The following is a 17,383-nucleotide window of genomic DNA, read 5'->3' as shown; positions in this document are numbered from 1 at the left end:
CTGTTAAGTAGATTAAAAATAAAAGAATAATTTTTCATTAAACACCGACGTTTTATTTATTGCTTTAACTAAGTTATTCTTACACAGCATCTACCGCGCTCGGCCTTAAACGACCGTTACAATTATCTAGATTATCCGGAAAATTAATATAAAATACAAAACTTATCAATATGTGATTATAAAATACAAAACTTATAATACATCGAGACACATATTATACTAATTAAAATGTACATACACATCGTACTTTATTTATCATACAAAAAATCGGCTACATTTAATCGATACAAGGATTCTTAACGTCAATATAATATCAGAGGATTACAATATAACGTATCATACCTAAACCGAAATTATTAAGTAGTCGTCCATCAATCACAGTACCGGGGTGACCGAGCTTAGCTCGGTATTTTTAGTAAATCGTGTTTTTTTGAAAAAATCATTTAAATACAAATTACATATTGATAAAATATGAATAATATTTTCTGATTTTACCGAATTAATAATAAAAAATATGAACTGTTTATTGAAATAAAAAATCATGAGTGCAATTAGAAAAAAAAGGAAAAAATAATAATAATCGACATCGACATCGACAAGACATGGGCATTTGAACCGCGGTCTTCTCGGTTGATCCCGACCGGCCGATTACCCACCTGAGCTATTACAACTTTATTGACAATTGCGAAATTTACCTTCGTATTCTAAAGATAGTGTAGCCATTTGAACACTGCTTAAAAACAGAGATAAATCGACATTTTCTAAAAATGAATCCTAGCTAGATGAATTTATCGTCCCCCGAAATTCCTGTTGGAGCCGTTTCCGAGATTCAAATTATATATATATATATATATATATATATATATATATATATATATATATATATATATACAAGAATTGCTCGTTTAAAGATATTAGATGAGGCTCGAGAGGGATTCTAGGGGGGGTTGGTTCGTCCGGAAAAGCAACACAAAAAATCACATGAATATATTCAGATATCACGTATAATTATTTTTTGTTGAATCTGCGATATCTAATCCAAATAATTATGTTTGCTCGCAAACGAAAAAAAACCGACTTCAATTACATCGACGAGTAAATACAACGTAGATCGACGAAAAAATAGTCAAGTAACTACGCGTAATCAAAGTTACATCAGTTAACATCAGCTTTCGATTAAATTAAAAATTATCAAAATCGGTATACCCATTAAAAAGTTATTGCGGATTTTCGAGAGTTTCCCTCGATTTCTCTGGGATCCCATCATCAGATCCTGGTTTCCATCATGGTACCAAACTAGGGATATCCTCTTTCCAACAAAAAAAGAATTATCAAAATCGGTACATGTAGTAGAAAGTTATGCGGTATAATATAACGTAGGTCGACGAAAAAAGCTTCAAGTAAAAACGCATTATTAGATATAACTCGAAAAGTAGTTGTTAGATCTCAAATAAATTTAAATGGGACCAATTGACACATACCACCTTTCGATTAAAACAAAATTTGTCGAAATCGGTCCACCCAGTCAAAAGTTCTGATGTAACATACATTAAAAAAATAATAATAATAATACAGTCGAATTGAGAACCTCCTCCTTTTTTGGAAGTCGGTTAAAAATAACCAACAAACACCCTGCAACTGTCTGTCTACAAATTAAATTGGTATCACGATGCTTAATTAAAATTTCAATTTACTTTGCACATAAATTACACATGCTTTTTGGGTATGGCTCTCCATCGGGTAGTCTAAGACCTCAATTCATAAGAAAACATGTGATTAAATAACGACCCCTAATGAATAACTAGTGTCAAGAAATGAACGAGTCTGTAAGCTAGGGCTGTGCGTCTCCGTCGGGGCGGGCGAGGCGGGCGGGGCCGGGCGCGCGGCACAGCAGAAACAGGCGCGGTCAGGGGCTCGGCTTGCGTAATTCCTTGATGACGAAGCTAATGTTCCGGGGCTGTCAGGCGAGGTGAGACAGGTCGTCCAGTTCGGGCGGGGGCTGTGGCTGAGGGGCGGAGCCGCTGCGCACGAACACCGGCTTGGCGACTACCGACACCGGCGCCTGCGAACCGTTCACAACAGTTAATTTCTTAATACGAATAGGGTGGTAAACAAGCGTATGGATGACCACCTGATGGTAAACGGTTACTATAACATATGGACTCTTGCAATACGAGAGGCATCGCTTGAGCGTTGCTAACCCTACCTATGATACTTCCTAGAATCAATGACCACCTTTCTCACCACAGTGACACAATACTACTTGGAAGCAGTATTACTTACCTGTGATCTTCTGTAAGGTTGGGGTACTTCTCCAGATGGGCTGCTCTAGATTTGGAGCCGTACGCTTGTTTGTCGCCCTTATCGTATAAAAAAGGCTATTCTTATACAGAAGTACCTCAAAAGCGTATGAGCCCTTGTGATATCATTACCTGGCTAACACCTGCGGACGAAGCCACGGGCAGCGCCTGGTGCGAGGGGTGAACGCCCACCACCACCACTTTTTGCGGGGGTTGCGCGCCCGCCGGTCCGCTCGTCACCACCACCGACTACAACACAGACCGCGTTACCACTACTGTCTACCAGAACTACGAACTCCCCACAGTTCTGTGTGTGCTTTTGATAACAATTGGCATCGCTAGCTAGGGATTTTTTTAAAACATTTATCGTGAATCGATAAAATATTTGTGTGAATTTTGATCAAAACTTTTTTTATCTTTTAAAGTATTCAAATATTTTTATACTACTTCATAATGCTTCACATTCCTTATGTAGAAAAAGGATATAAATGCACAACATGATATTTGTGTACTTTCTTATTAAGCTACATAAATAGATCAATCAAGATACATAGACTAATATACTAATTTCGTGTTACCTGTACATTTTGGCTCCGAACTATTGTGGGTTGAGAACTGTGCACAACGATATGGCTTGCACCGCTAGCCGGTTGAGTCTGCGAAAAAAAAAATGTAGATGTACAATTCATTTCCTTTCATAACATTAACGATAAATTTATATCGATTCTGATTTGACAAGTAATACAACGTCAATCGATTAAATTTTATTGGGACCATGTGACAAGCATTAACTTTCGCTTACGCTTACGCTTCAGCCTGTAATATCCCACTGCCGGGCATAGCCCTCTTTCCCCATGTAGAAGAAGGATCAGAGCTTAATCCACCACGCTGCTCCAATTCCACCGGTAACGCAATTTGGTGGATTATGAAATTGTAAAGTATTTGGTCCAATAAAGAATTTATTATTATTAATGCGAATTTTGGGGATATATAAAACGTGGACCGACAGTTTGAAATGAAATGAAAACATTTATTTCGCCATAAGGTAATACACACACTTAATGAAAGTCAAAATAATATCATTTAAAAAAAAACTTAATGATAATAAAAGAAAGTTAAGGTAGCAAAACAGGTATCCGTGTGGCTACGGCATTAAAAAATATAGTCATCCCTCTCTTCCCGTGGGTGTCGTAAGAGGCGACTAAGAGATAACACAGTTCCACTTCCAGCTTGGAAGTTATAAAGCCGACCGATGGTGAGATAACCACTTTGGTGCAACAAAGCCAACCCCGCGGTCACCAACCCGCCTGTCCACCGTGGTGACTATGGGCAACACACATGAGTTCACGCCATTTTTGGGGCGGTAGCAAAAATATCAAGCAATAAAATAAAAATTTACATCTTAACATTAGGAACTTAGATTACAAACTTAAGTAACCCAGTGTTATAAGCAAACTTAACTTAGTTAAAATATTAAGTTACTCAAAAATTTTAATGTTTTGGTAGACAGCCGAGGATAAAATAGGAAGGTATTCCTATTTTATCCTCGGCTTTATTAAATATTACAATAAATAACATAAAGAGTATTTGTATAAACACAAATATCCACTCTGAGCGGGAATCGAACCCGCGACCGTCGGTGTTTAGGCGCCGCCTACACGGCACACGCGACCTTTCACTACTTGGCGGTGGTCAGTGTGGTTGTCACTTTCGATTAAAGTAAAAAACATTAAAATCCCAGTTAAAAGTTATGAGGTATAAATACAACGTAGGTCGACAAAAAGATAGTCACGCAAATACGCATTATTAGATATAACTCAAAAACTACTTGTAAGATCTCAAATAAATTTAAATGGGACCTGACACGCAAAATTTTTCGATTAAAAACAAATCATCGAAATCGGTCCATCCAGTCAAAAGTTCTGAGGCCACACAGAGAGAGAGAGTACGATTCCCGCCTGAGTCTGGGTGTAACATTTGTATTTACGTATTATTTAAATATGGGTGTAATATTATTACATATGTATTATTTCTATTTATATTTTAAAAAATATTATAACAGTCGGCTGTTACCTGTAAAACAGGCATAAAGTTGCTTATCATAGGAACAGACGACCATCTTATACGATATTTATTCATATTTATTACATACAAAAAAATAAAAATCAATCGAATTGAGAGCCTTCTCCTTTTTTCGGTCGGTTAAAAATACACCTACATCAACAACTAGATAGTTCTTTCTATCACAAAATAAATAACGCTGCTATAGAGCTTTTATTATAATTTTCAGTCAGGAAGTTTCCGAAAGCTGCTCTGCTAAGATAAATAAGGCGTCTTATTCTATAATTGCATGCAAATGTTCCAGAAGAATCGAACGTACAAAACGCAATTGTTTAACTCAGTAAGAGTTTTAAGATCAGTTATAAACCAACTGTTTTCAGGACTTCTTTATAATATTTTTAGCTGTTTGAGAGTTATACTATCTCCTTCCAGTTTACGTCCTTTATCAATATTTCCTACAAACCTGATATAATACTGAATTCAATGTAAATCTGTTGTAAGTCGTTAAATAGTTCAACGTAATAAACATATATAAAAAAAATTCGTATTAATTATATGAGCCTGAATTCACACATGTTATTTTGTTCTTATTTCGTCACACATATTCTAATCATTTTATAACGCCGGATAACATCTTTGAAAGGTAAAAGTAAAATTTAATTAGCCTATACAAGTTACCTGTTGGGGTTTCTGTTGCGACGCCACGATAACAAACTTCTGAGGAGGCGGAGTCGCGGGCGCCGGGGACTGCGGCGTGGGGGACGCGGTGATGACCATGTTACGAGACGCTACCGATTCTAGATAAAAATAAATAATTTTAGATTCGTAACAGTATAATTTTATTAAAAAAATAGCAGTGTAAAATTTAAATTTTTTTTTCTTTTCGTTACAATGTTATTTGAATCATATGCAAGTTGAAGTAAGTTTTCTCGCCAAAAATAGACAAACTCGAATATGGGTATGGAGAGGTTCGTATACTGATATCAGCTACTTCAAATATATTCAATTGTATTATAGGTTACGGTAATTGCTTACCATAAAAATAAAAATAAAAATGTGTGTACTTATGTAAGCACGTAAGAAGTTATACTTCATTTTTTTATGTCACTAGGTCGGCAAACAAGCGTACGGCTCACCTGATGGTAAGAGATTACCGTAGCTTATAGACGCCTGAAACACCAGAAGCATCGCAAGCGCGTTGCCGACCCAATCCCCAATCCAGGAGCTCTGGTCACCTTGCTCACCAACAGGAAAACAATACTGCTTGAAAACAGTATTATTTAGCTGTGATCTTCTGTAAGGTCGAGGCTACCCCACCCCAGTCTACCAGTTAGTACAGTCAGGGGACTACCCCAGTCGGGCTGCTCCAGATTTTGAGCAGGAAATTCCTGCTGTGCCCTACCTCAGTTACTTCATTGTCTAGCTAACTTCACGTTGCCAGCTTCTTCTTTGTTGACTAGCTATCTTCAGGGTGTCGGGTTTTTGTGACGGAGTGCGCGTACTGTCACTTGTCCCTAAGGCGTCAAAAGAAGTATATGTTTAACAAAGAGAGCAGAGGCTACCGATGGGCTTGGGCGGCGCGGGCGCGGAGGGCGCGGCCAGCAGCGGCGGCGTGCAGGCCAGCAGCGCCACCGCGCCGCCGCCGCCGCCGCCCGCCGGCGACGCGCGCTGCTTGCTCACCAGCTGCTGCAGCCCGGGGCCCAGGTAGCCGTAATCGCGCCTGCGGACGGCCACCGTGTCACTCACCCACCGCTCGACCGCTCGGTGTGCAGCAGCCGAGCCGTTGCGGAAAATGTGTCATTTTTGCTTTCGAAATTGCCGTTTCTGGTGAGCGATCGGCGATGTAAAATATATCTACAATGTCGCTGTTAGGTTGATTTTCACACCAATTTTAATGTGATATTTACCAGTCAGTGATCAGTAAGCGATTAAGTGGATGGAAATTATTTTATATTTATTTTAGTATATTAGAAAAAAAAAACGAGATTGCGTTGATTAAAAATTTCTGGCCTATTCAATCCAAATTTGAAAAAAAATATTTTTATTTCAAAAATGCATCTAGAAGTTTAATAAAAATTAAATTCTTCTTCTTCTTTTAAGACTATGGCTCCATCAGCTTTTCGCCAATGATTTTGCCAATGACAAGTGCTGAAAGTGTATTGAAGTCCGGAGATGGTCCATTTTTGACAGTACAATAGTGGGATAAGCTAGCTTAAGCTGCAGTTAATTGAAAATATTTGACATGATTACTTAATTTTAATTTATTGGTATATTATAATTTTATATCATTGGTTCTAATAAACTTAGCTAAGACAGCACAAAAAGAAGATGGCACTAAAGTTAGAAGAAAACAAACATTAACTGGCCGCGGAATGTTTTTGGGAAGCATATCATATGTGATATGTGACATAGTGATACAGTTAATTTCAGACAATTAAAAAACAAATGATCAAGAGATCCTTCAAAAAATTAAATTAAAAATTTTAAAAAACCCCCGACACAATAACCTGAGTTGCCTTTAAAAAGTAAAAAATAATTAAAGAAACTCAATCTTAAAGTACCTAAGTATGTACGAATATTAATAATTCTAAAAAAAAAATAGATCACGTTGGGAGACTGCTCCTACTTATTTATTATCTACTATTTATTTTTTCATTAGTATCACATGCCTACCTAAGTCTTTTACCCGAGCCTAATTATTTGGGCAGACATCGTTTCCGAACGGTTGTATCCGAAACGCAATATTTTGATTATATATTAAGTAATTTTATAAAAGTTTTATTTTCTGAATTTTATTTTTAAATTCATCTATGTTGCTTAGTTAGGTTAGTTTAGACTATTTGTCATCGAATTGTTAGGTTTCGAGCGACTAACATCTGTTAGTCGTGGTCTGGGCGTTGTGTTTGTGTACTGTGTGTGTTTCCGGGGATCCGTTGAGTGTGAAGCGTTTATTAATTCTTTCTTATTTATAGGAGATCACATCATCTGAATAATACTGCTCTCAAGCAGTGTTGTGTTACTGTGGTGAGTAAGGTGGCCAGAGATTCTATGCCAGGTCGAGGGGGTACAGATGGCTAAGCGCTTGGGATGCTTCTGGTGTTTCAGGCGTCCATAAGCTACAGTACTTGCTTAACATTATTAACATTTGACTAGCCCGTTGGCGCAGTTTGTAGTGACCCTGCTTTCTGCTCCGAGGGTTGTGGGTTCGATTCGCACCCCGAGTCTGGGTGTAATATAAATATTTATTTATATATTTATATATGTATTATATATAAGTATGTTTATCGAAAAAAAAAAAAATGTAGCTATATACCAGTCGGCTGTTACCTATAACACAAGCATTAAGTTGCTTACTTTAGGAACAGACGACCGTGTGTGTATTGTGTAAATATTTATATTTATTATTATTATTATTAGGTGTCGTACGCTTGTTTTTCGGCATAGATGTAAAAAAAGAAAATATTTATTTATAATAGAAGCATACTTGTAGTCCTCGGGCAGGTCGGGCGGTTGGCGCAGCTGGCGTACAACGGGGGCCAGCACCTTTAGTAGCTGGTGCTTGAGGTTGCCGGCCGCCAGCCGGTCCGCGCCGCCGATACCGCTGAGGGCGCCCTCCACGCGCTCGCCCAGCCACCGCACGCGAGGTAGGATGAACACCTGCCAGAACAATTGGACACAATAGTCACTTGAAAGCTTGGTACAGCTCCATGCACCATCATACAAGGGAACTTTAGCCAGGGAAATGGGGGTCAAGTCACATTAACCAAACTTTGTGCACCATTTTACGGTTACTTTTAATGTAAGAACTAAACAACTAAAAATTTTTAAAAATTCAAAGACAAACAGCCAATGTTATTTATGTGGTATATTATTTGATTATTTGTGAATACAATTTACTATTACTCTTTTATGTTAAAACTAGCTGCCCCACAAATGGAGGAAAACAATCTCCCTTAGTAAATGGCCTATCACAAAAACAATGTTTCAACTCACACTAGTAGTTCCGTTATATAAGCACATACAAACAAACAAACTGTTCAGCTGTATAATATTAAGTATAGATAGGTCATTAGTTAAACGTGCTACCATCTCTGTCCGTTTTATGATTTAGTTACTGAGCATTTATAAAGCTCAACTTTACATCAATATATGAATTATTTTTAAAATAAAATAAATTATTTATCTCCAAAAATCATAGTTTACCTTTATAACTTCAGGTCCTAGTTCAGCTAAGCCCTGTACAGCACCATATAATGATGCTAGAGGTGTTTTCTCAGACTCTTTCATTGAGGCTACCATAGATGGTCCACTTTCATTGTTTGTCTGTGATGGACATTGCAAAGCTTTTGCAAATAATCTGTAAAAAGTATATATCTAGATCACAGAAAAACATATTTAAAAATACTAAAACCATTTCCTATATTTAACAATATATCACTTGATATAAAATTATTTACCACATCTTACCTTGTGACTCGGGTTTGTAAATTATTTGTGGAAGTATTAAATGTTTTACATATTTGAGCCATAAGACGTGCAGCAAAATCTCGCAGTGCCCAGTGATTGTCAACTTCTGGGCGAACACACAACTGCCTTGATACTATGCAAGTTGATACAGAGGGAATCAGCTCATGAAGCTAAAATATTTGAATAATTGAAATACATTTGAAATTAGATAATTACAACTTACAATAAACAATACTTATATTAGCTTTAGTAATTTTAAACATCCTTCCAAGGATGAATACACCACATTATTATTTTAAAAATTAAAAAAAAAAAAACAACAATATATAACTGATAATATTTAAATGTTAATGTTAATGTTGTTATTTTTATTAGCAGTTACTAACTTTTATTATTAAGTAGATAATTGTTAAAAAATTAGATCATGTTTGAAGAGTTCTAACAAATGGTTAATATTAATACAATTTATTGATGCTAGTAAAAAATATATATTAATTAAATAACAAAATTACAAAATTATACGACATACTTACATATTTTTCTAGATACAAAGACTGATTGTCTAGAATAGCTTTTACCATCCGCATCAAATAAATGAGAAGTGCTAAATTATTCTGCACTACATTAACTTTGACACCTTCTGATATAAATGTACACATCCTGGGGAGCATCTCATGTAGACCGGGATCACAGGCTAATGATTGAAGTGCCTCCTGTTTAAAAAAAAAAAAAAATAAGCCACAAATCTTAAATTGAATATTAAAAAGTAACACTATGTTAAAATAATAATATATGTGAACATGCACGAGCCGCCTATATCCAACAGTGGAGTGCATTAGGCTGAAGTCATCTTAACATGTAAGAACAATATATATATTTTGGTACATTTAAAGTAGTGACATTCTTTTGAAAACATTTATTATGCAATAATAATAAAAAAGTATCTATATATAATCTATAGCACTGCATTGTCTTACATTATAAAATAAAATAAGTTAGCATTATTTTACTACAGCAAAGTTTGGCTGAACGAGATCTCTTCTAGAAATAAGTCTGTCATTGTTTTGCAAATAACAGTTACTATATAATTATAAAAATTTAGGTAAAGCTTTAGATTAGGTAAAACCGAATTTCGGGACCGTGGGGTGAATGGGGGGGAGAGGGTGAGGAACGCTACCCCTGGTACCACTGTCACACCTCAGAACCCCATGGTTATGGAGATATCCATGGTTAAAGTTTTGAGGTTAGAAGAAGAATTTCGAAAGTTAGAGGAACGCTTGGCTCTGGCGCTGCTGGAAGTGCAGCCCTTCCGCCCTTGCGTGCGAAACACACGTGGACAGTGGGGTGCTCCGATTCAGTTTTGGGTATTTTTCGAATTTCTAAACCTATATTCTAGCACGCAATGCTACTAATTTTATTCGAATATTATGTCTGACGCGTTATTTTGTTTAAAAGTGTCGATTTGTCACACAACACAAACAGTACGAGCTCAAAGGTATTATAATAGCTTTAAATTCTTCTTCTAACCTCAAAACTTTAACCATGGATATCTCCATAACCATGGGGTTTTGAGGTGTGACAGTGTTACCTTGTATAGATTCCCCTAGACCCTCCACCCTCCACACCCAAAAACCCCATAATTCGGTTTTACCTAGTCTAGATCTAAGCCAAAATTTAAAATATTGCTTTTTTATCATTTTTTTTTACAATACATTATACTTTTCATAAAAAAAATTGTGAATATATGTTATTACCGCTCGCCGTCCCTCATCACTTCCAACACAAGCTTCAGTAATCTCTTTATAATACAATTGTTGTTCCACGCTCAACTCATGAGTCGCTAATTGTTTAACATGAACTGACTCTGAAGCTTTTAATCGAGCTGCCTTTCCACAAACTGGTTTACCTGCAAAATTATATATAATATTTAACCAAATCAATTGATTTCATATTTATTTTCTTAACAAACAAAGCATATTAAATGCAAAAGAAACTAAATCAATTCTCAAAATTATTAATAATATCATTTGAAAACTTTATAAATAAAATTATTTACCAACTGCATCCTTTGTGGTTGGTTTGCTTAGCTTTGTTATAGGATCGACAGACTCGAGTTTTTGAGATTCCTTTGACAATGGAGGAGGATTTTCTGGAACAGTGGGCTGAACACCATCGACACTTAACCAATGAGCTCTTAAAGAGACATCAAGAGGGATTTTCGGTGGAGGAGCTGACAATATCTCAGACAAATCAATTTCCTTCTCCTCAACAAAATGTAACTCTCTTCCACCTCCTGAAGCAAACCTGAATGGCAACGAGTCAGGTTGAATGAACCCATATTGAGGCTAGAAACAAAAACATAAATTAAGTTCACTATCTACAAAGATTATTGTAATTATCAATATGTGTCCTATATTTGTACCTCAATATTTTTTACTTTAAGAGCATGATCTATGTCAGTTATAGAAAGTTTTTGACGCTTTGAATGATGCATAAACTTCATAGCATCCTGGACGATTACTTTGAGCCTGTATGTTATATCGTCACCTATTTCTTTTGCAGCATCATCACCGAGACTACTGATTCCTACACTCTCTGCTATAACTTTCATTGAATCTACCGTAAAGGAAGAGCCGTAGACTAATTCCGTGTCACTCATAATTCAATGTTTTTGTCACATAAATTGAAATAAAAACCTAAAATTTTTAGTCCTTAAACAAAATTTTACAACTTAAGATTTTGTTGAATAGGTACTTAAGAACGAAGCAGAATTACAGAAAAACACTTCTTTCGACCATTACTTAAACGTCATCTTCAGTTTTAAGCAAAGAGTAAAATAACTATAATAGCTTAAACAAAGTTTAACCACGGTCTTATACACAGGTCATGTAACTAATAGTCTTGCATCTAACCACAGAGTACATTGTAACAGTAGGGAACATCTAACTAAGCCCAATTTCAATGGTGAGACTTGAGAGTTTCTAATACTAATAGTGTGGCCAGATTTCATTTAACGAATCTACTGCTTGTGGAGGTTGATAACTATTGAATTCTATCAAAAGAGAACGAAAAAATACTAAAATCTATTACATTTTTTTGCTGATAAGTTACAACGAAGAAGCATAATATTGTTCTCTTGATTATAACAATAAAACAATAAACTGAACAAAGAAAACACCGTGAATTAAAAAAATCAACGTTTATTAAAATTTAAAATCATTTTATCAGTATTTATTCACTAAAATCGGGAGTTCCACCGATAAATCTCTCTCTGGCTCACGGCACGAACGGTTACGAAACGAATAAAAATTAAAGATAAACCTAACTAATCAATTTTTTCAATACATATGGGATTCCTCCAACAGCTTTCCCACTCAAATAACTAATACTAGAAAGAGAAAGTTTCAATTCATTCGATGAAAAGGAGAACACCTCGCATTTTTTCGAGAGGTTTGCAATATGAAGGAAAAAAAGTATCAGAATAGTTGAAAAGCGTGAATTGTACCAAAATATACCAAATAATTTTTACCTACTAGAAACTGTTACCGGTAACTCGAAATTTACCAAAATAGAAAATCAACTAAATCTGGTCACGCATAATGCTAATCTATGCTCCTATGCTATGCAAGAAGCTATGCTCTGTGCTTGAGAGACGTAGAGTAGAATAAAAATCGATAAAAATATTAAAAGTATTTGAGAGATTAGTACGATAATGTCATAACTTTTTGTTACTGCTATCGATAGTATCGATGAATGTGGTCACGTGGTGCGGTGGGTCACACACACGACACACACGCACACACACACACGCACACACACGCACTACAGGGACACGAAAAAAGTATTGATACTTTGTAGTATCGAGTACATTGCCATTTGATACCGATAGTCGATACTTTGCGTTGATACTTTTAATGAGTACGTTTTGGCAGGTATCGAATGTTTTAAATGAGTACTATTAACTTTTGTTTTTTGTTAACTGAAACTTAATGTACGATAATTTGAAGCGACGACCTTTTTTTTGTCGTCGACTGAAACTTGAAAATAGTTCTTCAGTATTTATACGATAATTTGAAGCGACGATTTTTATTTGGTCGTCGCGTCGCCTGAAACTTAATACGATAATTTGAAGTGACGACCTTTTTTTGGAAGTCGATGATCAATACGTCTAGATATCGAGTACTTTTGTGTTTGTTCTCGATACCTAGAAGTATCGATACTTTTGTTTCGATAGTTTTATGAGTACGATACTTTTTTTCGATACTACTCATGAGTACTCGATACTTTACATTCGATACCGTGTCCTGAGTGACGTTTCATTGTAATTGATTATATTTTAAAACATAAATGGCGTTATACGTGTGATAGAAAAAGAGACAGAATGTTATTCTGTCTTCGTTGCACAGCACCCCCATCGATCGTCATGCCTTCGGCTGCCGTAAACAAACCACAACAAACACCAAGCCGACGTCAGTGTTGCAAAAGTGTAAAATAAAAAATCGGTATATTTGGCTCCGAAAAATCGGTAGAAATCGGTAGATTTTTACTCGGAGTAAAACAAAAGTATTTTAAGACAATAATGCGTTCATTTATTTAAATTTGTTCCGTTAAATTAAATCAAATTCTTTATTTGCATGAATATAGTTAATACATAAGGTGTTATTAGGTCTCATATAATCTACCTTAAACGGCGTGCAAATTTTTGTTCCATTTATAATTATAATTATTTTACATTACGGAAAAAGAAAGTACTCAAAAGCGTATACGTTTTATCACTAAGAAACATTAATTATAGAAGTAATCCATACAAGCATCATAATTACAAACAAATCAAAGATAATAATTGCATAATTTCATTCTTCGCAGCAACTGCTAAATTACTAATAATGAAACAGATTATTAGTATTCCCGACTTCCCGTGGGTGCAATAGAATAGCACATTGCCGTGAAAGAAGTATAAATTAGCGATGAATTCGCTTAACACTTCACAAAATTTCGAAACTACATTTAATTTGTTAAATGCGAATTGAATCTTCCCATGTCAATAATGAATCCGAATACTAATCCTAATCCATCGATATAATCCAAAAATAATTCATCACTAGTCCTATACCTAATTCAAGAAACAAGCCCGAAGAAAGTTATCTTCAGGGATTTTCCCTTGTATACTCACCAGACAATAATAAACTCTATTATATGATGTGTTAGTACAATTTGTTTTAACACACCGCGGATTTCAACGGTCATATTCGACGTCGTGGGAAGAATTTCGAGAAGTCCCCGTGCATTGATTTTGTGTTACCGTTTTCTTTTAGTGTTACCGTATTAAGAATATTATTTTACCTTTTTTTTAGAAAATTATTTTACATTAGTTGAAAATTCAAAAATTCGGTAGATAGCACTGCTAAATCGGTATATCGGTAGACAAGGGCCAAAATCGGTAGATCTACCGATAAATCGGTAGCTTTTGCAACGCTGGCCGACGTACCCCCACTACTGTAGTTGCAGGACCTGTGTTTGACAACTTAGTTTCTCTTCCTCTCTCTCATATGGTAAAGTGTTGTCATGTTCTGTATTTGTAAGATAGATTATACAATATAGGTTGCTTTCCAAGTTTCCATTTACTAGCAAAGAGAATCTCACTGCCAAACATTGGCATTGCCATGTGTAAGTTAATGAACAATGTAGGGTCTAAAAACAACACTAGAGGACATTTTTATCGATCTTAATGACTTGTTTACCGCAGGGTTCAACGCCAGATTATTTTTCTACGCATATGTCATGATCTCATAAGTTTTGTACTCTGTAGTCTCCCACGGGGTTGAATTAACACCACAAATTTTGTCTTCGCAGTTTACCACGGGTTTGAATTCAACCCCAGATAACTAATTCGTTTTGAAACCATATATGACAAAAATAGAGCTTAAAATAGTTTACAAACGTATTTTAATACATTTAGCACGAAATTAGACACCGATTGGACAAAACATTCATTTAATCTTCATAAAAATTTAGCAAGATTCAACCGGTCAAAGTCTCCCCGTACCCGCCAATTTCTGCACCGTTATGCTAAATGTTTTGATTGAGTTTTCTTATTCTTTCTTTGTAATGAAATTGTATACTTGTTATACACCGATGCAAAGTGTATTTTGCGTACTTTATGAATATTTATAATACTATTTGTCGAAGATACGTAAAATATGTATAATTTGCTTTCAAAAAAATATTCTACTTACTCGCCCTCTTCACATATTATTGCCCAAAAAATATTGTTTTTAGTTTTATCGTTGCGTTGTTAATCTTCAATACTAATTTTGATTAGTTTTTCTAAATAAACTATGAAGTACAAACCCCGTGCCTACGGTAATTGCTTTACAATTGTGTAATTGAAATGTCGTGATTCGTACGTTCGCAATCTAGACTAGAAATAGGTGTATTTTCCAGTATAAAAAAGGCTTTACTGTATCAGAATATGTTTCTTTTGCTGTTAGAGTTACTGTTACGAAACAGATTAAGTAGAATCAACGACAAATGTATCATAATACTACATTTTTTCGACATGTTTTTGCTCCAAGACCAGTGTTTCTCCCTCCCTTTCAAATAACCGCGATTTTATAATTGATATACGCACATGCATAATACTTTTGATACGGTAAATTAAAGCTTAGTTTATACTCTTCAAAATAATATAAGCGTTTTTGCTCTAAGTGTAGAAACTTGTTAGCTATGAGCAAAAACTACGTTTCAAGTAGCGCGCACTTAACGAATCATATTACGCGGTAGATGCGAGGACAGAGCCGTGCGTGTGGCACGGGAAACTGAGTGCTCCAGTTGAATTCAACCCTGCGATAGATTAGGGAAGCTCGCGCTCGGGGGAGTCCGGTCTACCAGAGGTCTACTCAATATTTATTGAAATAAAACTTCTTTGTGCACGCTTGACTTGAGGAGTAAGCTATTGAATACGTGACGAGAGTGTTGCGAAAAGTGTGTTCAGGTGTCGCGACCGGAAATTGACTGACGGAATTTGAGATATAAGCTAGATGGGGCTTAAGAAGTTTTACTTCAGTCGTGTGGTCTATAAAGCACACTCGTTTAGTTTACAAACAACCTTTCAATAACCTTTAGTAGTTTCACAATTCATAGGGAAATAATTAATTATTTTATGATAATAATTATTTTTATAAAGAATAGCTGTTTCAACCAACCATAATTTAAAAGTAAGTATTATTGAATTAATCAAATATAACCATTAAGTAGCTGAACAGAATATATTTTCTCTCACCAGACGTTTTATTGAAGTAAAAAAAAAACTCAATTATGTAATGAAATTCATAACATTTGTAATAACAATACTAACAAATAAAACTTGGCTTTTTAAACGTGCCTCCACAATCGTGTGGTGTATAATCTCAGAGAATATTTCTAAACATCAAGAGTGATATACACAAGGTTATTATTACGTTGATAAGTGTTTTACTCCACTGTTCTTATGCAAAGAGAATGGTGTAATCTATAGTAATGAGTACCGTGAACCCCGTGGCAATATAGAAGAGCAAAAAATTACATGGGTGATTCTATAAAGTTCTAGTGACACACCCAGATATAGTTCCAGTTCTGTATCCTGGCTACAGCACGGGAACCTCTTTGGGGAGACTAAGGGATTTGTCCGTGCAGTTACGAATTAAGTTATTAAAACTTAGAGGTACTGGAAACATTTTATGAAAGATGGAACTCCGGATATAAGCTGAGCATGTTATGAGCCTGGACAATCCGATGAATGACCGCTTACTAGGTACTCTATTAAGAATCGTTATTTTCAGCTAATGCGCATAACAATATATTTAAAATTAACAACTGGGATTGTTCTCAGACTTATGGCACTGTAACACGTCAAGCAGTTAAAAAAAAATATATGTTGTTATTGAAGTACCCACTACTTACGAATTTGTGTACAACAATATATATTGTATTAAAAGATACTTTTTTAAATGCGGCTGTGTAAAAAAAGAAATGTCTTACATTTGAGCTTAAAGTAACAATAAGAGCACATTCTTAAATTTAACGCTATTGAAGTAATACGTCTAAAATAAACACTGGTTTTGAGTTATTCGTTTCTAAACTGTGTCGAAGGTGATTTTCTTTTGTGTATTGTTCTTATCGATACCAAGGAAAAACGGCTCTCATTTTAACGCACCTACGTGATAGCCGTGTTATTCCAAAATTACACTAAATATCAAAATCTGATTTTGTAACGGAGCCGTAGCTCTTTAAATTTATGTCTGTTTTTGCTAAGTAACAATCATAATTTTATCATTAACCTCACTTCAGCCTATCATACTCCACTACTGGACATAGGCCTCCCCAAGTTCGCGCCAGACATTATAATGTGTTTTGCCTATAGTCACCACACTGGGCATACGGGATGGTGACTGCAGGGCTCGCTTTGTCGCGCCGAAGTCAAAAAACTTGATTAGATTAAAACTACTAATAGTTATGACAATTCCTAGTTTTTATGTTGCAAAATAATTATTTGTTACTTAAGTTTTTTTAATTTT

General features: G+C 35.5%; 1 protein-coding gene across 1 annotated transcript; it reads right to left on the bottom strand.

Moving 5' to 3' along the window:
• Positions 1 to 1,632: 1,632 nt before the first annotated feature.
• LOC123664160 (transcription initiation factor TFIID subunit 6) lies at positions 1,633 to 11,638 on the bottom strand. Its single transcript, XM_045598764.1, is given in 12 exon segments — positions 1,633 to 2,062; positions 2,433 to 2,549; positions 2,879 to 2,956; positions 5,040 to 5,158; positions 5,906 to 6,081; positions 7,846 to 8,018; positions 8,565 to 8,718; positions 8,829 to 8,998; positions 9,362 to 9,541; positions 10,583 to 10,734; positions 10,885 to 11,173; positions 11,251 to 11,638. Coding segments are annotated over 12 exon segments (1,947 nt in total). The 5' UTR covers positions 11,488 to 11,638; the 3' UTR covers positions 1,633 to 1,960.
• Positions 11,639 to 17,383: the final 5,745 nt, after the last annotated feature.

This window comes from Melitaea cinxia, chromosome 2 (genome assembly GCF_905220565.1).
Source record: "Melitaea cinxia chromosome 2, ilMelCinx1.1, whole genome shotgun sequence".
Lineage (NCBI taxonomy): Eukaryota > Metazoa > Arthropoda > Insecta > Lepidoptera > Nymphalidae > Melitaea > Melitaea cinxia.
The sequence above is the reverse complement of the archived record's forward strand: the minus strand, read 5'-3'. Positions and strand labels throughout refer to the sequence as shown.